At 37.7% G+C, this 27,427-nt stretch overlaps 1 protein-coding gene across 5 annotated transcripts in view; it reads right to left on the bottom strand.

Moving 5' to 3' along the window:
* Positions 1 to 27,427, bottom strand: part of MCTP2 (multiple C2 and transmembrane domain containing 2) — a gene marked incomplete at its 3' end in the record, with an annotated part of 245,631 nt that overhangs the window by 32,350 nt on the left and 185,854 nt on the right. For all 5 annotated transcript variants that reach the window (XM_082619662.1, XM_082619663.1, XM_082619660.1 and 2 more), the window contains 2 exons: positions 6,047 to 6,169; positions 3,050 to 3,091 (listed from right to left, as the gene is read on the bottom strand). In XM_082619662.1, the coding sequence (XP_082475788.1) occupies positions 3,050 to 3,091; positions 6,047 to 6,169 (165 nt within the window). The remainder of the gene's footprint in view (positions 1 to 3,049; positions 3,092 to 6,046; positions 6,170 to 27,427) is intronic.

Consider the following 27,427-nt stretch of genomic DNA (forward strand, 5'->3'; position numbering starts at 1 on the left):
AATCTAATACAAATAGGAAATGTCAGCTGATTGCTGTTGGCTGAAGGTAGCCGTTATCTGTCTGTTCTGGGGTCCCCGGCAAACTCTACTTGTAACAAGCAATCTCTTGTGTGAAGCCATCAGGTATAAGAAAGAAAAATCTCCTCTCCTCAAAGTTTAGTTTGTACATTTAGTTTCCTAAAAGCCAAAAAACTAGTGACCTGAAAGTTCTACATTGTAACTGAAAGTCCACAAAAAGAAAGGAAGGCAAAACTGTGGAGCCTAATTTGGTTTCTAAAAATGCAGATCATCTTCCATGGACTTTCAACAATGAGAAGAAGCAAGAGGCTATAGTGATGTCATTTTACAACCATCCCCGTTCCAGACAATAAAAAGATGACAGACCCCAGACCATGTCCTGGCCTGTGCATCAGAGACAGGCAGAATATGGGAATGCGTCCATCTCCCAAGGAAGCTGTGCCAAGGGGCCCCAGCATGCTTTCATCTTCCACAGTCGTCCATGATGGTATTTTGGGGGAAGGGGTGCTGGCAATTAAGGAGTGTCACTTTCAAGATGGATTGTTTGGGTAGAAAGGAGTTCCTCTCCTCTTCTGGTTTGGAAGGAGACGGCTGCGTGTTTATAATCTGTAAACAGTTCATCTCTCACTGGGTGTGTTACAGTTCCCAGAAGCCCGTCTGTCATGTCAAACACACAACAGAAGCCAGAAGGGCGCTGTGGGGAAGCCCTTGGAGTCAGCACACTGTGGAGGGCAGTGGCCCAGGGCCTGTGTGCTTGAGGGACCCATCCTAGGCATGGAGGCTGCTCTACATGGAGAAGAAATGATGAAGTGTAATAATATATAGGTGGATGTATGCTCCCGAAGTCTTAAAAGTTGAAAACTGCTCTAGTTTACCCATCTCTTAGAGAAGTGAGAGTGAAGAGACGTGCAAAAAGACTGCAAAGTTTGCCAAAATCCTCTCACAATAGAAGGCTTGTGTTCAGCAGAAGAGGCACAAACAGAAGTCAACATTTCATTTCAGACTTATTCCTCTAGAAGTTTCCACAGAAGTATGAAATTGAGGAAGCAAAACAAACATGGCCAGGTGGGGCTATTAAAGTCCCTACAAACATACTACAATCAAAGTATCTCAAGAATGGAATTGCCCTGGAGGAGACATGGAGAACCCCAGAGCCAACGTCCTCAGTGTGGGATGGGCTGCCGCATCTGTTGCGTGGAGGGCTGTGCTTGGATGAACGCAAGAGCTCCCAGGCTCATGCATGTAGATGCTGTAGTTCCAACTTAGTTATCCTTGCCCAGAAAAACTTGATGCACAGCCCAAATGGCTCTACCTCCCCAGGCCCCCAGAAAGCCTTTGAAGCACCACAATGCAAGGTTAGATGGTGAAAAACAATGGTCTAGACTTTCATGGCTCAATCTGTTGCCTGACAGTTCATCGACACCACTTTTTCATCCATTGCCTTCTTGTTAGATGTCTCCTTTATCAGATGGTGCAAAGCCCCATGGTCACAATTATCTCTCAAGGGTGGATGACATCCTCCTTCCACGGGGTGGCTCATTTACACAGACTTGGTCCAAGAGAAAGAAATCTTCCTCACTTCCAAACTTTGGTTAATAAAATTGATAATTATGCCTAATGTAGGTTTAAAATAATTTCATTAATACCTGTGTTTCCTTTGGTTAAACACCCCCTCACGCACATAAGCTTAGCTATGACTATTTTTAATGTTCAAGGAGTTACATCACTCAGAAGCCACTCACGTCAATTCTTCAAGAAGAAAGTTGCAGGACTTCCCTGGTGGTGCAGTGGTTAAGAATCCGCCTGCCAGTGCAGGGGATACGGGTTCAATCCCTGGTCCAGGAAGATCCCACATGCCATGAAGCAATGAAGCCGGTGCACCACAACTACAGAGCCTGTGCTCTAGAGCCCGCGAGCCAAAACTACTGAAGCCCGTGAGCCTAGAGCCCGTGCTCTGCAACAAAGAGTAGCCCCTGCTCGCTGCAACTAGAGAAAGCCCGCGCGCAGCAACGAAGACCCAAAGCAGCCAATAAATAAATAAATTAATTAATTTAAAAAAAAAAAGAAGAAGAAGAAAGTTGCATCATGGGACCTTCATTCTAAAAAGGGTCAATTGCCTTTTAAAAATTATACTTTATTACTTTGCTATTAATGATCATTTTAGCACAACAAATAAGATTTACGTTGTAATCTGCCCAGCATCCTTCAAATGGGCAAAACCATCTGGCTCGCTCAATTAATTTTAAGGCTGTCTGTGTCATGGAGCTAGTGTTTTTAAATTCGTTTCTATTTTCTGGACATTTTATATTGGATACTTAACTCTTAAGTTTCCCCCGTTCGCCCCTTTCCTCTCCCGTCAGCCTTCTACACACTATCACCCTAGCCCTGTAGACCCATAGGCTCTAGGGGACTGGGCGGCCGTGAAGCTAGTAGCATCTCATTTGGTATTTCACTTTTTTTTTTTTCCATTTTATTCCAGAAGGTTTGTCTGAAAGTGTAATGACAACAAAAAGCAGCAGATTTGAGAGATTCTCCCAGGAGGAGAGAGAGGACAGATGTACACAGACGTAGAGTTGAAAACGTTGCCAGCAACAGCTGGGCAAGTGACAGGTTCTGAAGCGGGTGACCACCCTGCAGAGTGCAGACATGAGCCTAAAGGAAGAGCGATTGCACTTGATTTACTTTTGACTTCCTGGGCTACCTTTCATCTACCTTTCATCCACCAAGGGGAAGGCTAATCTTTGCCTCAAATGACAGGCCTCCTAGAGGGATGCTTCTATAACATTTCAGTTATTCCTTATATTTCGCCCCTTTTCATCCTCATTTTAAAAATCTTAAAAAGGGATATACCCTTTATACATTACGAGAATATCACTATACTGGTTACCCTATAGTAGTAAAAAAATATATCTATCTATCTATCTATCTATCTATCTATCTATATATATATATATATATAGTTTGACTCAACCGGCTAGAACACTGAAAGCAGTCATGTTCCCCCTTTGTGTCCTTTCTTGAGCACACCCACCTTGTCATCTTCATCCTCCTCCTCACCTACATCCGTGCTCTCCTGTAAGGAAAATCCATAATTTGTAATAAAACATCAACTGAAATTACCAACTACGAATGAAATGCATACTCATGCTTAAAGTTTTCCTATATCGTTGCAACACTAGTCTTTTTAAAATACACTGTAACTTCTTTAAAAAGGACATTTTTAAAGTTAAGGGATGCCTTGCCAAGGTTGTAAACAATATGCATAATCTACATAAAACTGTTAAGTATAAATAAAGCTATTAGGGGAGTGCCCTTTGAAGGCAGCCAGCTTTAAAAATGCATTGCGGAGTTGTACTATCTGTAAACAGTTTTGTTCTGAGTCTGACAAATGAAGCAGCTGCTGTGTTAAGGCTGAGAACACCATACTCCTTCTGTGCAGGGCTCATTGTTAGAATGACTGCACTTTTCCTCTGGGGCCATTACCGAAACATTAGACAGTATTAAGTGCATTAGTCTGAATGTAATCAATCTCAAGAATAAGCTACAGGTTTCTATATGGCATTCTTGTTTTCCTTGGGCTTTGGGGTTGGTGGAGGACAGGTGAGGGAAGGAAACTCAAGGCTCAGATCTGGACTAAAGGGGGGACTGACTTTAGTTCAGGGGCCCCAGCAACAGCTGTGCTGCACAGAGCCTTGTTCAGATTCATTTAGAGATCTTGGCTAGTTAACAGGTACACTTGAATCACATCACTGCTACATTTAAAAGCTAACATGTATTGGTACACAATCCAATGATTTGGTAGCTTCAAAAGAATGCTGGGGGGGGAGCTTCCCTGGTGGCGCAGTGGTTGAGAGTCCGCCTGCCAATGCAGGGGATACAGGTTCGTGCCCCAGTCTGGGAGGATCCCGCATGCCGCGGAGCAGCTGGGCTCGTGAGCCATGGCCGCTGAGCCTGTGCGTCCGGAGCCTGTGCTCCTCAATGGGAGAGGCCACAACACTGAGAGGCCCGCGTACCGCAAAAAAAAAAAAAAAAAAAAAATGCTGGGTATCAGAAAACCAAGGACTATTTTCCATTTGAACACTTACCTTTCTGCTTAACCTTGCAAAGGTCAGGCATGCTAATTAGATGCCATTGTTCCAATAGAAAAAAGAATGGTCAATATCATGCTTGTATAAGGGAGTAACTCTGAAGTATCCAGACAGTACTCTGCTATCCTCCATAAACCATTGAGCAATTTCTTCAGGGCTGGTACTGTATTACCTCCCAGAATTCCTAGGAGCTCCACCTAGCAGTCTGTGGGATACTTACTGATGCTGGAGAACTAACCTATTCAGTGATGGCAACAAGCATGTTTCATAAAAGCACATGGATGAAAATGAATACAATGAAACATGTTGTGGGAGGAAAAAACTCTGTAATGTAATTAGGAGTCAGAAGTCTTCATCTTGAGACCAAGTCTTCAGCTGGAGACACTGTTCCAGCACTGTTTTGCTGTGTGACTTTGAGCAAATCACTTTGCCACTCTGAACGTTAGCTTTATGAAGCATGAAATGAAAACAGTAGTTCTTGACTCCTTCATGGTTATGTTACCAAGATTAAATTAGGTAATAAATTAGAAAATGTTTAGTAAATTAAAAAAGGTTTCATACACGCACATACACATTTATATGCATACACACACAAGTACACTTATGTACCCATATTTACATACACACAGATATATACATATATATACCTGCCTACAAATACACATGTACACATACACATATATATACACATGCTATAAACGTATACATCATATATATACCTGGGAAAATAAAATCTGATTAAAACTGTAAAAATGTTAGTTGCCAGCACTTTTACAACAGATGCTTCTCTGTAAAAATTTCCCTCATCTGTACCTCTGTGAAACTTAGTCCTTACATAAACCTGTACTTTAAAGCTATTTATTTGTTACTTGGTTCTAGCATCTTCAGGCCCCTCATTTATTGATATATGCACATGCTTATTGCACTACACAATCAAAAACCAAACAGAATAGAATTTGGAATTCATCTGAGGTTTTACTCCTTGCCATAACACTCATTTCCCCCATCCCAAATGAAACCAGAAACATTCCTTAAATATCCATTATTTCAGAGATGATTTTTTTAAATAATCAGAACATTTATAAGGAAAAATAGGTGAAGATGGTCAGCTTTTGAGTCTTAGAAAACCTAATGTGCAGGTGATTTTTCTAAAGGATGTTATCAAGTCTCAAGACCTTTGAGTTTTGTTTTAAAAACTTGGTTCTTGAATCCGGGATGCCAAGATTATATCATAAAGCAAGTCTATAATACAAGTTCCTTCTAACCCAGAGCAGAAAAAGATTCTATGGGCTAGGATTAGAGGGGAAGAGGAGGGAGAGCTGGAGAAAAATTAAGAAAAGTAAATGCTGGGCGATGTCTTTGAGAAGAGGCCTTGCCTGTGCTTCCTTTAACACCACGGTGAGTTTGAGAATTGCAAGAAAAACTTGGGCACTCAAGAACAGAGGGGCCCATGCCCACGCACTCTCTGATTTCCCTGGGAGTTGGCAAGCCTCAGAGCATCCCCTGAGGCTTCAGACTAGAGGAGAATATTGCACAGGATAATTATATGGAGATGCCTGAGGCAGCTTCTCAGTTGTGTGTGCCCTGAAGGGGCTCAAGGAGCCACCAAAGGCTTTTCTCTAGTGATTGAGAATCTCATTCCCAGGAACCTTATGGAGAACCAGATGGGCATGAAGACATGTGCTACCCACATGGAAATGCTGACCAAGAACCAGATGGCTCACTCAGGCTAAGAAGGCAGGCCAAGACTCAGGAACACAAGATGCTCTAGGAAGAAGACTCCAGATTACACATGATAAATATCTTCCCTGTAACATGAATACATGTGCAGTGTTGCTCCTCAAATGCAGTGGACTCACGTCATGATTTGGTGGTGGTGGTTTACTGCTAACACATTTTTTCTTTAGTTAAATGTCAGAATTATTGGAATCTTTGCTCACCTGGCTGTCCTGGATGCTGCCAACCTTCCCCCTCGTAGGTCCGATGAAATTGTAGACAAAGAGGAGTGATAATGCCAGTGGGATCATGTACAGTTCAAAATTCCAGACAGTGACTAAGAACACCTGATTGGAAGACACAGACCAAATGACTACTTGAAACAACAGTATGGGAGCAATCTTCAATTCCTATTCATTGACTTAAGGAGATTAAACCCAGGACTCTCTATATAGTTCCAAATAGGTTAAAACACACACACACACACACACACACACACACACACACAAAGATACACACATGATGACTAACACAGCTTTAGAACTGGTAGCAGAATAAGGAAGACAGAGAAATGAGTTGGCCTGTCACACTCTGGAATAGAGTTCCCATATTTGGAAAACTCATTACCCTATCAACCTTATTCAGAGTTTTTTGCTGCTGGATTCAATGTACCAGAATTTAGGAGAAGTAGTGTGGAAAATCCAAAAGTCATGAAGAGGCTGGCCACAGGCCAAATTTTGCCAACAGTGAGGTGTATCTGAACTAGAAAGAATGATTACTTTTCAAAGAGGCTGCCAATGCTGAAAAATTCAAATATCTTGGATAAAACCTTCAGTTTTCAGCAGAGATCACCTTCCTCCCCACGGATACACCAGAAATACAGCTACACGTGGAACAACTCCTACAGAACACCTACTGAACGCTGGCAGAAGACCCCAGACCTCCCAAAAGGCAAGAAACTCCCCACATACCTGGGTAGGGCAAAGCGGAGAGATTCCCGCACAGAGGAGCAGTGCCGAGCGGCACTCACCAGCCTGAGAGGCTTGTCTGCTCGCCCGCCAGGGCGGGCGGCGCTGGAAGCTGAGGCTCGGGCTTCGGTCAGAGCGCAGGGAGAGGACTGGGGCTGGCGGCGAGAACTCAGCCTGAAGGGGGCTAATGTGCCACAGCTAGCCGGGAGGGAGTCTGGGAAAACTCTGGAGCTGCCGAAGAGGCAAGAGACTTTTTCTTCCCTCTTGGTTTCCTGGCGCGCGAGGAGAGGGGATTAAGAGCGCTGCTTAAAGGGGCTCCACAGACGGGCGTGAGTCGCGGCTGAAAGCGCGGAGCCCAGAGACGGGCGTGGGACGCTGGGGCTGCTGCTGCCACCGCCAAGAAGCCTGTGTGCGAGCGCAGGTCACTGTCCACACCGCCCTTCCGGGAGCCTGTGCAGCCCGCCACTGCCAGGGTCCCGGGATCCAGAGGCGGCTTCCCTGGGAGAACGCACGGCGCGCCTCGGGCTGGTGCAACGTCACGCCGGCCTCTGCCGCTGCAAGCTCGCCCCACACTCCGTGCCCGTCCCTCCCGCCTGGCCTGAGTGAGCCAGAGTCCCCGAAGAGGCTGCTCCTTTAACCCTGTCCTGACTGAGCGAAGAACAGACGCCCTCCGGCGACCTACACGCAAAGGCGGGGCCAAATCCAAAGCTGAGACCCAGGAGCTGTGAGAACAAAGAAGAGAAAGGGAAACCTCTCCCAGCAGCCTCAGAAGCAGCGGATTAAAGCTCCACAATCAACTTGATGTACCCTGCATCTGTGGAATACATGAATAGACAACACATCATCCCAAATTGAGGAGCCAGGAGTCAGTGCTGTGCCTCTGAGGTGGGAGAGCCAACTTCAGAACACTGGTCCACAAGAGACCTCCCAGCTCCACATAATATCAAAAGGCAAAAATCTTCCAGAGATCTCCATCTCAACACCAGCACCCAGTTTCACTCAACGACCAGCAAGCTACAGTGCTGGACACCCTATGCCAAACAACTAGCAAGACAGGAACACAACGCCACCCATTAGCAGAGAGGTGGCCTAAAATCATAAAAAGTCCGCAGACACGCCAAAACACACCACCAGATGTGGACCTGCCCACCAGAAAGACAAGATCCAGCCTCATCCACCAGAACACAGGCACTAGTCCCCTCCACCAGGAAGCCTACACAACCCACTAAACCAACCTTAGCCACTGGGGACAGACACCAAAAACAACGGGAACTACGAACCTGCAGCCTGCAAAAAGGAGACCCCAAACACAGTAACATAAGCAAAATGAGAAGACAGAAAAACACACAGCAGGAAAAGGAGCAAGATAAAAACCCACCAGACCTAACAAATGAAGAGGTAATAGGCAGTCTACCTGAAAAAGAATTCAGAATAATGATGGTAAAGATGATCCAAGATTCTATTTCCCAGATCCAAAATCTTGGAAATAGAATAGACAAAATGCAAGAAACAGTTAACAAGGACCTAGAAGAACTAAAGATGAATCAAGCATTGATTAAAAACACAATAAATGAAATGAAAAATACTCTAGATGGGATCAATAGCAGAATAACTGAGGCAGAAGAACGGATAAGTGAGGTGGAAGATAAAATAGTGGAAATAACTGCTGCAGAGCAAAATAAAGAAAAAAGAATGAAAAGAACAGAGGACAGTCTCAGAGACCTCTGAGACAACATTAAATGCACCAACATTCGAATTATAGAGGTTCCAGAAGAAGAAGAGAAAAAGAAAGGGACTGAGAAAATATTTGAAGAGATTATAGTTGAAAACTTCCCTAATATGGGAAAGGAAATAGTTAATCAAGTCCAGGAGGCACAGAGAGTCCCATACAGAATAAATCCAAGGAGAAATACGCCAAGACACATATTAATCAAACTGTCAAAAATTAAACACAAAGAAATCATATTAAAAGCAGTAAGGGAAAAACAACAAATAACACACAAGGGAATCCCCATCAGGATAACAGCTGATCTCTCAGCAGAAACTCTACAAGCCAGAAGGGAGTGGCAGGACATAATTAAAGTGATGAAGGAGAAAAACCTGCAACCAAGATTACTCTACCCAGCAAGGATCTCATTCAGATTTGATGGAGAAATTAAAACATTTACAGACAAGCAAAAGCTGAGAGAGTTCAGCACCACCAAACCAGCTTTACAACAAATACTAAAGGAATTTCTCTAGGCAAGAAACACAACAGAAGGAAAAGACCTACAATAACGAACCCAAAACAATTAAGAAAATGGGAATAGGAACATACATATCGATAATTACCTTAAATGTAAATGGACTAAATGCTCCCACCAAAAGACACAGATTGGCTGAATGGATACAAAAACAAGACCCATATATATGCTGTCTACAAGAGACCCACTTCAGACCTAGAGACACATACAGACTGAAAGTAAGGGGATGGAAAAAGATATTCCATGCAAATGGAAACCAAAAGAAAGCTGGAGTAGCAATTCTCATATCAGACAAAATAGACTTTAAAATAAAGACTACTAGAAGAGACAAAGAAGGACACTACATAATGATCAAGGGATCGATCCAAGAAGAAGATATAACAATTGTAAATATTTATGCACCAAACATAGGAGCACCTCAATACATAAGGCAAATACTAACAGCCATAAAAGGGGAAATCGACAGTAACACAATCATAGTAGGGGACTTTAACACCCCACTTTCACCAATGGACAGATCATCCAAAATGAAAATAAATAAGGAAACACAAGCTTTAAATGATACATTAAACAAGATGGACTTAATTGATATTTATAGGACATTCCATCCAAAAACAACAGAATACACATTTTTCTCAAGTGCTCATGGAACATTCTCCAGGATAGATCATATCTTGGGTCACAAATCAAGCCTTGGTAAATTTAAGAAAATTGTAATAGTATCAAGTATCTTTTCCGACCACAATGCTATGAGACTAGGTATCAGTTACAGGAAAAGAGCTGTAAAAAATACAAACACATGGAGGCTAAACAATACACTACTTAATAAGGAAGTGATCACTGAAGAAATCAAAGAGGAAATCAAAAAATACCTAGAAACAAATGACAATGGAGACACGACGACCCAAAACCTATGGGATGCAGCAAAAGCAGTTCTAAGAGGGAAGTTTATAGCAATACAATCCCACCTTAAGAAACAGGAAACATCTCAAGTAAACAACCTGACCCTGTACCTAAAGCAAATAGAGAAAGAAGAACAAGAAACGCCCAAAGTTAGCAGAAGGAAAGAAATCATAAAGATCAGATCAGAAATAAATGAAAAAGAAATGAAGGAAACGATAGCAAAGATCAATAAAACTAAAAGCTGGTTCTTTGAGAAGATAAACAAAATTGATAAACCATTAGCCAGACTCATCAAGAAAAAAAGGGAGAAGACTCAAATCAATAGAATTAGAAATGAAAAAGGACAAGTAACAACTGACACTGCAGAAATACAAAAGATCATGAGAGATTACTATAAGCAACTCTATGCCAATAAAATGGACAACCTGGAAGAAATGGACAAATTCTTAGAAATGCACAACCTGCCAAGACTGAATCAGGAAGAAATAGAAAATATGAACAGACCAATCACAAGCATTGAAATTGAAACTGTGATAAAAAATCTTCCAACAAACAAAAGCCCAGGACCAGATGGCTTCACAGGCGAATTCTATCAAACATTTAGAGAAGAGCCAACACCTATCCTTCTCAAACTCTTCCAAAATATAGCAGAAGGAGGAACACTCCCAAACTCATTTTACAAGGCTACCATCACCTTGATACCAAAACCAGACAAGGATGTCACAAAGAAAGAAAACTACAGGCCAATATCACTGATGAACATAGATGCAAACATCCTCAACAAAATACTAGCAAACAGAATCCAACAGCACATTAAAAGGATCATACACCATGAGCAAGTGGGGTTTATTCCAGGAATGCAAGGATTCTTCAATATACGCAAATCAATCAACGTGATACACCATATTAACAAATTGAAGGAGAAAAACCATATGATCATCTCAATAGATGCAGAGAAAGCTTTCAACAAAATTCAACATCCATTTATGATAAAAACCCTGCAGAAAGTAGGCATAGAGGGAACTTTCCTCAACATAATAAAGGCCATATATGACAAACCCACAGCCAGCATCATCCTCAATGGTGAAAAACTGAAACCATTTCCACTAAGATCAGGAACAAGACAAGGTTGCCCACTCTCACCACTCTTATTCAACATAGTTTTGGAAGTTTTAGCCACAGCAATCAGAGAAGAAAAGGAAATAAAAGGAATCCAAATCGGAAAAGAAGAAGTAAAGCTGTCACTGTTTGCAGATGACATGATACTATACATAGAGAATCCTAAAGATGCTACCAGAAAACTACTAGAGCTAATCAATGAATTTGGTAAAGTTGCAGGATACAAAATTAATGCACAGAAATCTCTGGCACTCCTATATACTAATGATGAAAAATCTGAAAGTGGAATCAAGGAAACACTCCCATTTACCATTGCAACAAAAAGAATAAAATATCTAGGAATAAACCTACCTAAGGAGACAAAAGACCTGTATGCAGAAAATTATAAGACACTGATGAAAGAAATTAAAGATGATACAAATAGATGGAGAGATGTACCATGTTCTTGGATTGGAAGAATCAACATTGTGAAAATGACTCTACTACCCAAAGCAATCTACAGATTCAATGCAATCCCTATCAAACTACCACTGGCATTTTTCACAGAACTAGAACAAAAAATTTCACAATTTGTATGGAAACACAAAAGACCCCGAATAGCCAAAGCAATCTTGAGAACGAAAAACGGAGCTGGAGGAATCAGGCTCCCTGACTTCAGACTATACTACAAAGCTACAGTCATCAAGACAGTATGGTACTGGCACAAAAACAGAAAGATAGATCAATGGAACAGGATAGAAAGCCCAGAGATAAACCCACGCACATATGGTCACCTTATCTTTGATAAAGGAGGCAGGAATGTACAGTGGAGAAAGGACAGTCTCTTCAATAAGTGGTGCTGGGAAAACTGGACAGGGACATGTAAAAGTATGAGATTAGATCACTCCCTAACACCATACACAAAAATAAGCTCAAAATGGATTAAAGACCTAAATGTAAGGCCAGACACTATCAAACTCTTAGAGGAAAACATAGGCAGAACACTCTGTGACATAAATCACAGCAAGATCCTTTTGGACCCACCTCCTAGAGAAATAGAAATAAAGACAAAAATAAACACATGGGACCTAATGAAACTTAAAAGCTTTTGCACAGCAAAGGAAACCATAAACAAGACCAAAAGACAACCCTGAGAATGGGAGAAAATATTTGCCAATGAAGCAACTGACAAAGGATTAATCTCCAAAATTTATAAGCAGCTCATGCAGCTGAATAACAAGAAAACAAACAACCCAATCCAAAAATGGGCAGAAGACCTAAATAGACATTTCTCCACAGAAGATATACAGACTGCCAACAAACACATGAAAGGATGCTCAACATCTTTACTCATTAGAGAAATGCAAATCAAAACTACAATGAGATATCATCTCACACCAGTCAGAATGGCCATCATCAAAAAATCTAGAAACAACAAATGCTGGAGAGAGTGTGGAAAAAAGGGAACACTCTTGCACTGCTGGTGGGAATGTGAATTGGTACAGCCACTATGGAGAACGGTATGGAGGTTCCTTAAAAAACTACAAATAGAACTACCATATGACCCAGCAATCCCACTACTGGGCATATACCCTGAGAAAACCATAATTCAAAAAGAGACATGTACCAAAATGTTCATAGCAGCCCTATTTACAATAGCCCGGAGATGGAAACAACCTAAGTGTCCATCATCGGATGAATGGGTAAAGAAGATGTGGCACATATATACAATGGAATATTACTCAGCCATAAAAAGAAATGAAATTGAGCTATTTGTAATGAGGTGGATGGACCTAGAGTCTGTCATACAGAGTGAAGTAAGTCAGAAAGAGAGAGACAAATACTGTATGCTGACACATATATATGGAATTTAAGAAAAAAAAAAGTCATGAAGAACATAGGGGTAAGACAGGAATAAAGACACAGACCTACTAGAGAATGGACTTGAGGATATGGGGAGGGGGAAGGGTAAGCTGTGACAAAGTGAAAGAGCGGCATGGACATATATACACTACCAAACGTAAGGTAGATAGCTAGTGGGAAGCAGCCGCATAGCACAGGGAGATCAGCTCGGTGCTTTGTGACCGCCTGGAGGGGTGGGATAGGGAGGGTGGGAGGGAGACACAAAAGGGAGGGGATATGGGAACATATGTATATGTATAACTGATTAAATTTGTTATAAAGCAAAAAAAAATGTAATTAAAAAAAATTAAAAAAAAACCACTTCAGTTTTCCGAAGTCTCTTTAAAACAATTTTTTAAAATTTTATTGAAGTATACTTGATTTACAATGTTGTGTTAATTTCTGCTGTACAGCAAAGTGACTCAGTTATATATATTTATATATATATGTATATATTCTTTTTCATATTCTTTTCCATTATGGTTTGTCACAGAATGCTGAATATAGTTCCCTGTGCTATACAGTAGGACCTTGTTGTTTATCCATAAAAATCTTAAAATCTTCCCATTTTGAGGCTCCATGGCCACAAGAAGATGATTATCAGTGTGAATCTTTGACACTTGAAGAGACATAAGGTTTATATTAGAAAAAACATAAACAGTATCAAAATGTTGAGATCATTCTGGAATTTTTTTGTTCAGTACTATGTTTTATAGATCTATTGATGGTGTTATGTATAAATCAAGTATATTCATTTTACCTGATCTATAGTTCCCCATTCCAATGAATGTTCTGCAATTTTTCCATTATACTCTCTTACCAATGAAAACTTAGGTTGAAACAGTGGCTTGTTTTTTTAACATAGTCAAACATATTAATCTTTGACTTTAGCATTTCTGCCATTTAATATTCAATGTTCTACTCAAGAAATCATATGCTACCCTGAGGTGATAAAGCAATTGCCTTGTGTTTTCTTCCAATAGATAATTGTGTGTGTGGGTGTATGTGTGCATGTGCGTGTTCCTTATTTTGTCTCAAATGCTTTTAGGTTTATCGTTGGAAACAAGCATCCAATTTGAACTCCATCCTCACAGATAGCCAACTTTTATTTTTATTTCATTTTTTAAATTGAAGTATAGTTGATTTACAACGTTGTATTAGTTTCAGGTGTACAGCAAAGCAATTCAGTTATACACACATATATATATTTTTTTCAGATTCTTTTCCCTTATTGGTTATTACAAAATATTGAATACAGTCAACTTTCAGAATTAGATTACTGAAGGGATCCATACTTTGCTCACTGATCTACATGCCCACCTCTGTCACACATCAGCTTCCCACATGACTGTGTTGGTTGTTTATGGACCCTCTCATCCCTTCCACTGATATATTATTGTTCTTTCACCAAGACCATGTTGTTAAACAGCAGTTTAGTAACCAGATGATATCTGAGTGGGTAAGTCCCAATTACTTCACTTTCAAAATTATCTCGGATCGTCCTTTGCCCTTTATCCTTCCACATGTATTTAAAAATCAATTTGCAACATTCTATAAAATTACTGGTGAAATTTTTATTGAGCTAGCCTTTCATGTATATGTCAATTCAGAGGGAGCTGAAATCCTGACATTGACCTTCTGAATTATAAGGACTGCTTATTTCTCCATATACTCAGGACTTCTTTTATGTATCTCAAAATATCTTTTTTACTTTCACCATAATGATTTTGCGTATGTTTTGTTATTTTTTGTAAGTAACTTAACACTTTTGATACTATTACAAATGGGGTCATTTTCAAATACATATACTTTAGTTGGTTACTTCTAGGTATAGGAACATTGATTTATATGTTGTTCCCATTATTTCTGAGCCCTCTTATTGTTTGTTATGAGATTGCAAATGTATCATTTTGGAGATGTGGTTTGGAAAATCATATAAACTGCAAATCATGACATTTTTCTTTAGCCTCCCAGAATATACATTATATTTTGTTTTAGTGCTAAACCTCTATACATTTTTTAATAAGTACAGAATTTCTGAAATACTTTTTGATTCAATGCAAATTATTACACTGTTGATGTCTTCCAGTCTATTAATTTGGTGTGCTTTATCAACTTTCTTTTATTTATTATTTCATAATATATATATTTTCCTATAATTTCCTAGCTTTTCAAAGCTTTCTTTTTCTTTTACTTTTTTGTCTTGTTTTGTTTTATTATGAACAACATAGAGAAAAGTAGAGAAAACAGTACAGCAACTTCTCTACTATGTAAAACTAGTGATTTTCCTTATTGTTACTTATTTCCCTTTCCCTGTTCTTAAAGTTCTTTTAGGATTAGAGGTTTTAACTGTGTTCTAAAGGATTACTATTTCTTAATGTGTATCTACTGGATAAGTGGGGTTTTACTGTTCTTTTAAATTTCTAAATATAATTTCAAGTAAAAAGAGGCTGACCTAAAACTATTGAGAAAAAATAGGAAACAACATATTTTTGATTTATTTTCATCATCAACTATTTATAAAATGTCTTCAACAAAATTACTTGTACATCAACCAATACTAGAGGGACAGCTGTGTTAGACAAACACCTCATTTGCCATAATATTTGCCTCCACCAGGTATAGGTAAGTAAGCCCAGCGTGTTTTACAAAAAAAAAAAAAAAAAAAGAGCCACATTTAAATATCACATTCAAAGGGCCTGAAACTCTTTTAGAGTGAGAGACTAGTACCTTCAGAAACATTTTAAAAATCAATACCTAATTCCTACTTCTGTAATAAAGGATTAATTTCCTAGCAACAGCTTCTAGCAAAAACAAATAGAAACCCTTGGCAGAGAGGGGAGACTAATTATCTGAGAGTCTGAAACAAAGTTATTTAATTTTGCAGGGGAGTTGAAACCTTGGGAAAAGAACTCAGATCTGCATGGAGTCACTTTAACGTTTCTTGCACCTTTGACTCAAGAGCAGCTGCAGACACAGAGATGGTACCAGTTGGTACTCAAGAGAAAAATTTGCCATCTTTCTGAACGAAGGATATAGGCAAAAGGGTCAGTGAAATTAGGGCCACCAGAGAGTGTACAAACACACGGAAGGAGAGAGTAAGCAAAAGAAAATCCCAAATTCTGTATGTGAACTCTGCTATGGTCTGTACCACACACATGGGGCAGACTCAAAGCAGTGTCTGAATTGGGATCAAAGCTGCCACCCACAGCAGGTGTGACCAAATGTGCAATTTGAGTCTAACAGGATTAATCCCTAGAGCAATCACTAAAGAACAAGCAGAGAAGAATAGATAAAAAGTCAACAGATGAATTAAAATGGAATTCTAAAAGGTAAGAAAAGGGAACTAGAAATAAGAAACATAGTAGACAAATATAAAACTAATAAAATGTTAACCTAAATTCAACATATCAATAACTACATTGAAAGTTAATAGAATAAACATTGCAAGCATAAAAGGTAGAGATGAGAATAAAATGAATAACTCTATGGCAAAAACTTTGACCACTTAAACAAAGGAAAAATTTATTGAAAAATGCAACTTAACAAAATTGAACAAATGTCCCCACCAAGATAAATTCAGGTTCAAATGCTTTTACTGTTGAATTCTATCAAACATTCAAAGAAAAAAGAACATCATGTTGGAGGGAACACTTCACAACCAATTTTATGAAGCCAGTGTTACCCTGATACCAAAACCTGACAAAGCCATTACAACAAAATAAATTACAGGCAAATATTCAACAGGAACAAAGATGCAAAAATCCTTAAGAAAATAATAGTGAACCAAATCAAGAAATATATGAAAAATATATACTACAGTGTGACCAAGTAGAATAAGTTCCAAGAATGTAAGATTAGTTTCACATTAAAAAACAATGTAATTCACCACACTGACAGAAAGGAGAAAAAAACACTTGATTATTTCAATAGATGTGGAAAAAAATATCGACAAAAAATTCAACACTATTAATAAACAATGAATAGAAGGAATTTCCTCAATCTGATAAAGGACACTTACAAAAATCTTACATTTATCATATTTGATCATATTTGGCTATACTTTGTTATATGTAAATTATGCTTTGAGAAGTTGCTTTTAAAAAAATCAACACTTGCTAAGAAGGAAACTACTTAGGCATGCAACCACATGAATAAATCTCAAAAACACACTGAGAGAAAGAAGCCTTATACAAAAAAGAGCACATACTGTATGCCATTTAGATGAAGTTCTAGAACAGACAAAATGATTCTATGATGGAAAAAACTGCATGATTTCCTTCTAAAATTAGGAACAAGGTAGGGATGTCTGCTCTCACTACTCCTATTCAGTATTGGACTGAATGTCGTAATCATTGCAATGAAGGAAAATAAATGAAATAGTATCAGAAAGAAGGAAAGCAAAACTGTCTCTTTTTATTGATGACCTGACTTTTTACATAGAAAATCCTAAGGAATCTATAAAGCAAATCCTAGAAATAACAAATCCAGCAGTGACAGGGTATAAAGTTACTTTTAAAAATCAATTATATTTTTAAAACTAGCAGCAAAAATCTGGAAAATAAAATTTAAGATTTTCCATTTATAGTAGAGCCAAAGCCCATAAAATACATGGGAATAAAATTCACAAAGCGTGAGCAACATCTCTTCACTGGAAATTATAAAATATTACTGAGGAACGTTACAGAATACAGAAAGAAGTGGACAGAAATGCCACTAGTTCATGGATTATAAGACTCAGTATTGTTAAGATGGCAGTTCTTCACAAATTGATCCACAGATGAAAGCAATCCCAATTTTGTAGAAATTGACAAGCTGATTCTGAATATTATATTGAAATGTAAATAACATAGAATAGTCAAAGCAATTTTAAAAAATAAAGCTTATACTACTTAATTTAGTTTACTATAAAGCTATAGTAATGGAACAGAAAATAGAATCCACATATATGTAATTAACTGATCTCTAAGAAAGTTGCCAAGGTAATTCAGTGGGAGAAATGAGAGTCTTTTCAACAAATGGCTCTGAAACAACTGGATATATGTGTGGGGGAAAAAAAAAGTCACTAACCCTTACCACTTACCATATATAGAAATTAAATAAATCATAATATCTAAAAGTAAATACTAAAATTTCAACACTTCTAGAATACACATATGAGAAAACCTTTGGCATAGGGGAGGGTAGGCCAAAGATTTCTTAGGACAAAAAAGCACAACAAAATAACGTAAATAAAAGAAAAAGGAAACTTCATTGAAATTATTCTTCCTTTGCTCTTTGGAAGACACAATTAAGAAATGAAAAGAAAAGTCACAAAATGGGAGAAAACATTTTCTATACATATACTGAAAGAGAACATGTATCTGGAATATATAAAGAATTCTTACAACTTAGTAAGAAGACAACTCAATAAAGATTGGTGAAATATTTGATCAGACTCTTCACACACACACAAATCTATATGAATATCTAAAAGCACGTAGAAAGACATCCAACTTGATTAACCATCAGGAAAATGCAAATAACTCCTATGAAATAGCACATATTAGAAAGGCTAAAATTAAAAAAAAAACTGACAAGATATAAAGTGTTGACAATGTGGAACAACTGGAGGTCTTATACACTCCTGGTAGGAATACAGAATGATAACTGATTTGGGAAACCACATGGCAGTTTTTCAAAAAGTTGTGCATACACTTCTGTAATTCAAGCCCTCCTACTCCTAGATATTTAACATATGACCCAGAGACTTGCGCACAAATGTTCAGAACATAGCGGCTTCATTCCAAATAAAAACAACAAAACTGGCAACAGCCCAAATGTCCACCAACAAGTGAATATAATATATCCATTCAAGGGAACAACTACTCAGAATTAAAACAGAACCAACTATAAAATGTCAGAATCAGTGAAGCCTGATTTCTCTGACACCAAGGAAGCTTCTCACCCCACCACGCAGGTTTCCCTATGTTCCATGATGCAGACGCAATAGTGACTCCATCTGAACCTTCCCCAAAAATGTAACTTTAAGAAATTACCTCAAATCTTCAGCTTACAAATATTTCTTCACTTTCTACCCCAAAATGAGTTTGCCATAATTTTTATGAAATTAGATATGAAGAATATAAGCATATCTATAGATATGAAGCATATAAGCATGCCAAGTCTATATGAAGAATATAAGCATGCCAAATCATGAGGAAAAATGATTCATAAAGACACTTGCATTTTCCTGGGGGAAAACCTAAAAACAGAAATACTGTCTTAGGGAGTTAGCGGTTCCAAGGTAGCTGTGATTGAGGAACTTAGTCAGCATTGCTATAGACGAACATATCTCTTGAATGAATCCTCTAGGTATTGTTTCTTTAGGTAGGGCTGAGAAATATATTATCTTATGTCACAAAGAGTTTTAAAGAACAAATCAGGGTACATTTTTCTCAGGTTTCACTATGAAGTGGTTGATAAAACTGACCAAACAATTATTAAATATCTTCTATACATCCAAGAGGATGCCTCACTATAAAGTAGTTAATTTGGAATACCAAATACAATAGCATGGCTATTTTCCCAAATACTTCAGGATTTACTCATTTAAGATTATCTTAAAATTTGTCCTTCTGTCCCTTGAGAGTAGATTTAAGACTAGGAAATAGCTCAATTAAATGAAATCAAGTCTCTGAATAACTCAGAAGCATTGTATTTGTTAAAACAAATGAAACAAACATACAAAGTGTGATTATATAGATTAGCATTTGCCATTTGTGACCTACACATTGTTCATAATGTTTAAAAGAAATTGAACAATGGAATCAAGATCCTCATTTAAATAAATAAATAAATATATATTTATACACACACACACACATATATATATATTATGGTAGGGGTATTCATACAAAATCATGGATTATTTTATGTTTGTTCTCATAAATAGCTAAGGATGCCACAGAAATTTGGGGAGCCGCTCAATATGATCATTATTCAGAGTATAACTTCGACCCAACATTGGTCAGATTAACTAGGTGATCTCAAATTGCTACTCTACTTTGTAGTAGAATGATATAACTTAAGATAGCATATAAACATTAAGCATGTAATAACAAAATTAAATGTTCACTTGTGGTAGAAAATCTTTGAGAAACTTCTATATCAAGTTTCAGCTATTGGAAAATCTACTCTCTGTTTTAAGTTACCCATTCCTATATCCCTAAGTAAACGCTGAATTTTAAGGAATAGAATAAAGAAGTCAAGATTTACCTCATAAAGTCAATTAAGGTTTAAGATAAAATTATTATAAAAGTGGAACTGATTATTTTAGAAGAAAAACAGACAAAAATTAACCAAACATCTACCTTCCTTACTAGACTCCTGGGTTAAAATTGTATGGAGAAACAGCATCTCAAGAAGCACAAAGGAAGGGCTAGTTGATTTAGTTTGGTTAAGGCACTGCTGCTTTAAAGCCCAGTGACTTTGAATGAATATTCAAGGGGTTGGAAGATGTTTCGTTTGGAAAATACTGAAGAGGGGCCTAACTTTCTGTGAAAACCACTGGTGTGGCCCCTATGACAAAATGAGAAAGAGAAGCACACACACACCTTTCAGAATATTGTGAAAATCGGTTCTTTTGTTACACTAAAGATTAAATCTAGACATTTGAAAACAGTGTCTCTTGAAATAATCAGTCTTTATGAACAACCATCCTGTATGTGTCAGGCCCAGATTGGGGGGAGATTCACACACACATGATTATTTTAGAATAAAGGTATTGAGTACTGTGAAACAAACTATGCTAGTTCTGATCCAAAAAACTCAAGGGTTAAACAAAGAGAAAACAATGAAACAATTTGTTTTTAATTTGACCACATACAAGTTCATTTCTATGACAACAAATCAGTAAGTGTCCCCTTCTCAATAAAGTATACCTGGATTTATTGTCATTAAAAGAGAAAAACAAAATGCCTTATGTACCACCATAATAAAGCAAAATAATAGAAAACCAAAAAAAAACCCACCTACAGGTCATGTCATGTCCTTTCATCTGAATATTTTCTATTGCTTCCTGGCCTACCTTATGACATTTAGACCTCATAGTTTAACATCTAAGACCTTCCTTGAACTGACTTACATTTGACTATTTCATAAGCCAACACCCACCACACATCCTAGATTCCTAGTCATGTTGCACTATTTGCAGACCCCAAGAGATGAAATGGTGTCCAGGATTTTGCTCCTGAACACACCCTTCTCTCATTTAGGAAGCTATTGCTTGAACATTTCCTCACTTTGTAGTGTGACCCCCCTCACCCCGACCCTGAGCACTAATGCACTAACCCCATCTTTTTGTCGCTGCTTTACTTCATGCATAAAATGATTGTCCTAGCATTTATTGAACACCTACTATGAACCACACTGATTTAGACACAACAGTGAACAAAACCAAGCAACCAACCAACAAACAAAACAGCCTTCATAGAGCTTACATTATATTTGGGGATTAGGGATGAGATTGATACATAAGTAAACTATATATTCTACATCATCAGATGGTAAGAATGGCTATGAGGAGGGTGATGAAAAACAAAACAGTAATGTAAGAAAGGGAACACCAGACGATGGGGCTCGGACTGCAATTATAAGTAGAGTGGTTAGAGAAGGGCAATATGTGGGCAAAGCCCTTGGAGAAGTGTGCAAATCTAGGTGAATAGTGTTTCTGGTCAGAAGAACAGCAAATCCAAAGGTCCGGAAATGGGAGTATGCCTAGTACGTTCAAGGAATAGTAAGAACCCCCTTGGCTGATACAGAGTGAGCAAGAAGATTAGAAAGGTAAGAAGTGAGAAAGGAACAGGAGCCAGTCCTAAAGGGCCTAAACCATGGCTCTAAGTTCTTTGGCATTTATTATAAGGGAGTTGTTGAGTTGTCAGAGGATGGTGAGCAGAAGTCGGACATGATCTGACTCCTATTAAAGAGAGATCACTCTGGTACATCACAAGAACATACCATAAAGAGGCAAGGTAAAAGCATAGGTTTCATTTAGAAAGCTATTGCAATGATCCAGGTTAAAGTTAATTGTAGTTTAGAACCATGGTGATGGCAGTGCAATTAGTGAAAAGTGGTCATGTAACTCTATTTAGAAAGTAGACCAAGAGGATTTGTAGACAATTTGAATGAGATGATAAAAATGGAATCATCAAGGATGATACCAAGCTGTGGGGCTTGAAAAACTGGAAGACTGGATTGGTTCATTAATGGAGACAAAAGTCTGTAGAAAGAATAGGTTTGGAGAAGGAGAGTCTGAGGCACCTATTAGACATCCCTGCAGAGAAACAGAGTAGGCAATGGATAGAAGGTTTGGAGTTCAGAAAAGAGGCTAGGGCTAGAGGCACAGATTTGCATATTATCAGCATTCAGATGGTATTTAAAGGTATCAGACTGGATAATTTTAACAAGGAAATAACAGTAGAGAAATGGCCTACAAGTGTAGTGATCCCTAGAAAAGTGCAAATTTATGGGTTGGAGAAGATTAAAAGGAACCAGAAAAGGAGACTGAGGAGCAGTCAGAGCAAAAGAGATACACTGGGAGATTGTGTGCTGTCCTAGAAAACAAGATAAACAAAGAGGAGGGCAACAATACATTTCTAAATAAGATGGTCACTGAAAATTGGTCATTGGTGATTTGAAATGAGCAGCTGACTGGAGTGATAAGACAAAAATCAGATAACAGTGAGCTTAAGAGAGAACAGCAAAACTATAGACAGTGAGTAGAGATAACTCTATGAAACAGTTTGATGTAAAGAAGAGCAGAGAAACAGGGTGGAAGCTGGAAGGGGATGTAGCAACAATACAGGAGAGAGAGGGAGAAAAAAATGATGATGTAGGAGACAGAAGAAAGAATTGGAACAATATTTTTGAAACAGTGGGTAGGAGTAGGAGCCAGTGCACAGACGGAGGGTTGGTCTTCAGAAGCAACAATTCAGTGATTCACAGTTAGAGGAGGGAAAGCAGAGGAGACAGGCACAGATACTGGTAGGGGGATAGGTAGGTATGGTGAGGGCAAGATAGCAGTAGATGGGTACTTGTGTCAACCATGGTCATGATCTGAGTGAGGACAGGGAGAAGGTATTAGAGTTTGAGGACAGAAGAGAAGTTATAAAATAGTCTAGAAGAGAGGAAAAGAGAATGGCTCATAGAAATGTAATATAACTGTCAGGAGGCACTGTATGTTTTTCTCTAGCCATGCTTACCTGAGGTTGCTAATCAAGTATAATGAAGGTATAGAAGGAAAGGAAACTATTTTTAAAATGGACCATGGAATCTGAGCTGGATTACTGGTGAGGAACAATATAAAGTGGAGAGGATAAAATTTAAATGCAATGGCTATGTTAATTAACAAATTATAAACAGCTGAAGAGAAAATTAGTGAACTGAGAAATAATTCCAAAGAAGTTCTTCAGAATGTAGATGAGAGAAACAAAGATACAGATATGTAAGAGGTTAAAAGACATGGAAGATAGAAACAAGAAGGTCTGACATACGTCTGATGGGTGTTGCGGGGGCAAAGGGTTAATGAGAGAACGGGGAAGCAATATATGAAGATACAATGCCTGAGGATTTTCCAGAACTGTTGAAATATACCATATAGGAAGATCCAAAAAACCCATATCAGGATAAATAAAGAAGAATTTAGGCCTAAAAATGTCATGGTAGAACTGAAGAATACTTGGGAAAAAAAGTAGAAACATTCACAAGCAGCTAGAGAGAAAAGACAATTCAACTGCGAAGAAAAAGCAATTTGAGTGACTTTATATCTCAGTGCAACAAGGGAAACAAGGAGAGAGTAGAATAACTTAAATACATATGCTTTCAGTCTTTCAGTTTAGAAACTTGTACCTAGCAAATTGTCTTAGAAGTAAAACTGAGACTTTTCCAGAAAAGCGTGAGCCAGCAGTGCTTATCACCCAAAGACCCTCATGAAAGTACATATAATAGATTTATTTCAAAGAGAAGGAAAATCGTCCCTGGTATAAAAAGGCTGAACATGAGAATGTATGTGTTCAAAAGCAATGGTAAATGTGTATACCAGTCTAAATAAACATGGACGTATTAAAAAAAAAAGGTTTAATTTGTGTGTAATGAGACAATCTAGTAGTAAAACAGGGGACAGAAAAAGCTCATAAACTGGGAGAGGTATGGGTTGATTTGAAAAATTCTAAGACACCCTTGTTGTTAAGCCTGTATGTTAAGTAGACATGTAAATTTCAGCTTTTCAGTATGAAGCTGAAGCGTTCTCTCATTCTTTCTGCATAAAACAAAATAAACCACAAAAAACAAACAGAAACCCCCAAAACAGCTGTGAAAACTGAATAATCTATACAAACTCTGTATGAAGACCTTAAAGGGGAATCAAGGCATCCAGGACCTGAGGGGACAAGATCAAGGATAAGAGACAAATGCAGCGAGGTACATCTTAGTTTGCTATTGCTTTAACTCCTTCAGAGTTTTTTGTTATATTTTGTTTTATTTTTGCCAATTCACTGTGTAAGACAAGTGACTGAGCACACAGGAGCAGTTTAGAGCTCGCTTCAATCTTAATTATCTAGGGAGGTAAAAATTGGAGTGCAGGGGAACTATGGCAGCCAGGACTTGAAGGACGAACAGAATAGCAGAGATGCAAGCCTGACATTCTGCATGCATGTCTCCTTGAGAAATTTACTGTTTCCTAAAGCATGTGAGGTTAGGATGAAAAGTTGAGGCCAAGCAGAAAGTGGGAACTAAAAGTTTTTGGCAATCTCACTGAGTTGGGAAATAAAAACTGGAGGTTAAGGACTCTTAGAAAATAAGGGCGCTAGTAAACACTACAGAATTTTATTAAGACTCCTGAAGCACTAAGTATAGGGGTAAAACCAGAAATAGATCAATCCTCAAAATGCTTGAAATCCTTCCTACCTTGGATCATTTCAATCCCTGACTGGGTCATTCTTACTTTCTAGACCCTCACTGCCTCCTCTACATCCTCTCTTGTGGAAAATAACATATTCCATATCCTCTAAAATGTTTTAATAAATCTTATCTGGTATTTGATAAAAAATAACCAGGTATAGTCAGGATTAAAAAACAATGACCAAAAATCAAGAGAAAAACAGACAATGAGAACAAAAAGCTTATTTAGATGTAAGAGTTACCAGTTTTAAATTTTAAAATAGCCATGATTAATATATACATATTTATGCCATAATATATAATATACATATGTGTATATTAATATATACATGAAAATGGATTAAAAAAACATGGAGAATATCAGCAGAGAACTGGGGTCTATGAAATAGAATTCAATGGAAATGGAAAAATTTTTTTAAAAATGTAAGTGAAATGAAGAGCTCACTAAATGAATTTAATAGCAGAGCAGAAAAGAGAGCATTTGTGATTTGCAGTATTAGTAGAAAATATCTATACTTAAAGCAGATACAAACATGATGACAAAATACACCAAAAAAAAAAAAAAAAAAAAGCAGCTACATGGCACATTTAGAAAGGTTTAATTTAGATGTAAAACTTGGAGTCCAGAAAAAGAGAGTAAGAGAGAAATGGGGAAAAGCTATAAATGATATTGAATGAGAATTTCCAAAAACCTAATATAAAAGCTGTGAAGTTACAGATTTAAAGAACCTCAAATAGGATGAAGGGGAAAAAAATCACAGGCAGGCATCTCATAGTAAAACTGCATATAATTCATGACCAAAAGAAAGGGGAAAAGTAGATATAGTCAAGTTTAAAGAAAACTCACATTTCCTCCACAATGAATAACAATCAAACTGACAACTGACTTTTCAATGGAAAAGATAACAGCCAGAAGACAATTGAAAATAATCTGTATAATATAGGATTTATCTGCTCCTTGAATGTTTGGTAAAAACGTGTCTCTAAAGTTGCCTGGGCCTATGTTTTGTTTTCTGGTAAGACATTAAACCACTGATCCAATTATTTAGTGGGTGTAGGACCATTCAAGTTCTCATTCTTTTTCAGTCACTTTTTCAGTCACTTTTTCAAAGTGGATACACTTTGGTACAAGTTTCATCTCTTTCATATATCTTTCAACATTTTAAGCATAAAACTTCATAATATCCTCATATGTTTAATCTCTGCCCATCTGAATTATCTCCCTGTTCAATGCCTGCTGTTATTTATTTGTGTCTTTACTCTTTGTACATTGAAAACTCTCAGGAAAGAATAACCCATTTTGTTAGTTTTTCAAAGAGACAGCTTTTAACTGTTATTCCTTTTTATTTTACACACATATTCTACTTCACCATTTTTTCTCCTATTTTTACCTCTAATTTGGCATCATTCTGTTGTTCTTTATCAATGGCATGATTTTGACAGTTAACTCAATAATTTTGATTATGACTTATTTTCCATATTGGCTTTGTCTTGTTCTATATTTTGTGAAACACAACATGTCAATTCTAACTATTACGTAGAAGAGCAAAATGCCAAGAAGAGCCTAGGCATTCTTGAAGACGAAAAACAAATTGGGAAGGACAATGTTAAATTCAAATGATGCTTGTGTAACATTGGTACTGGTGTAGACAAGAGACCAATGAATGGACAAGCCCACCTATACAAGGAAACCTGATTTACAATATGACCTGGTGGAAATTGTAAATCTCTGAGGAAAAGTAGAATATTCAAAATCCAAAATACAAAAATGAAATCAATTCACAAGCAGATTTTAAAATTTAATATAAAAAGTAAAACCATAAAAAATTTAAAGAGTGTCTTTATGACTTTGAGACTGGGAACGATCCCTCTACAGTGACACAAAATGCACAAACCACAGCGAAAATAATGAATAAATTTGACATTAAGTATAAGAATTTTGTTTATCAAAATATATAATGGAAAAAATAAGCCACAAACTTGGAGAAGATATTTCTATTACAAAGAAGTTCTATCTAGATTACATAAAACACCTCTACAAATCAATAAAAAGGCAGAGGGGGGAAGAAAATTAGGCAAAAGGAGAAAAAAGGAGTGGAAAGGTCTCCAAACCTATAATGTATTAGTAGTAATGAGGAAAATGGAAATTAAAACCACAACAAAGTATGACAACTCATGAGATTGACACAACTTAGAAGTCATATAATGAGAAGAGTTTTCTAAGATGTAGAACACTGATAACTTTTATTTGATGCTGACGGTTCAGTAACTTGGAAATGGTTACATTAACTATTAAGCAGAATGTGTATATCAGATAATAATTTTTACTCCTAGGTATAAACTTGGGAGCAGTGGGTTTCAAACTTTAGCATGCATGGGAAATGCCAGAGGACTTGTGTAGACAAGATCTCTGGGCCCCACCTACAGTTCCTGGTTCAGCAGGATTGGGGTGGGGCCCGAGAAATTCATTTCAGCAAAGTTTCTAGGTGATGCTGATGCTACTCTCCAGGCACTACGTATTGAGAGCCATTGCTCTAAAGTCTTGCACATGTAC

Source organism: Mesoplodon mirus (assembly GCF_964341445.2).
Source record: "Mesoplodon mirus genome assembly, chromosome: 4".
Lineage (NCBI taxonomy): Eukaryota > Metazoa > Chordata > Mammalia > Artiodactyla > Ziphiidae > Mesoplodon > Mesoplodon mirus.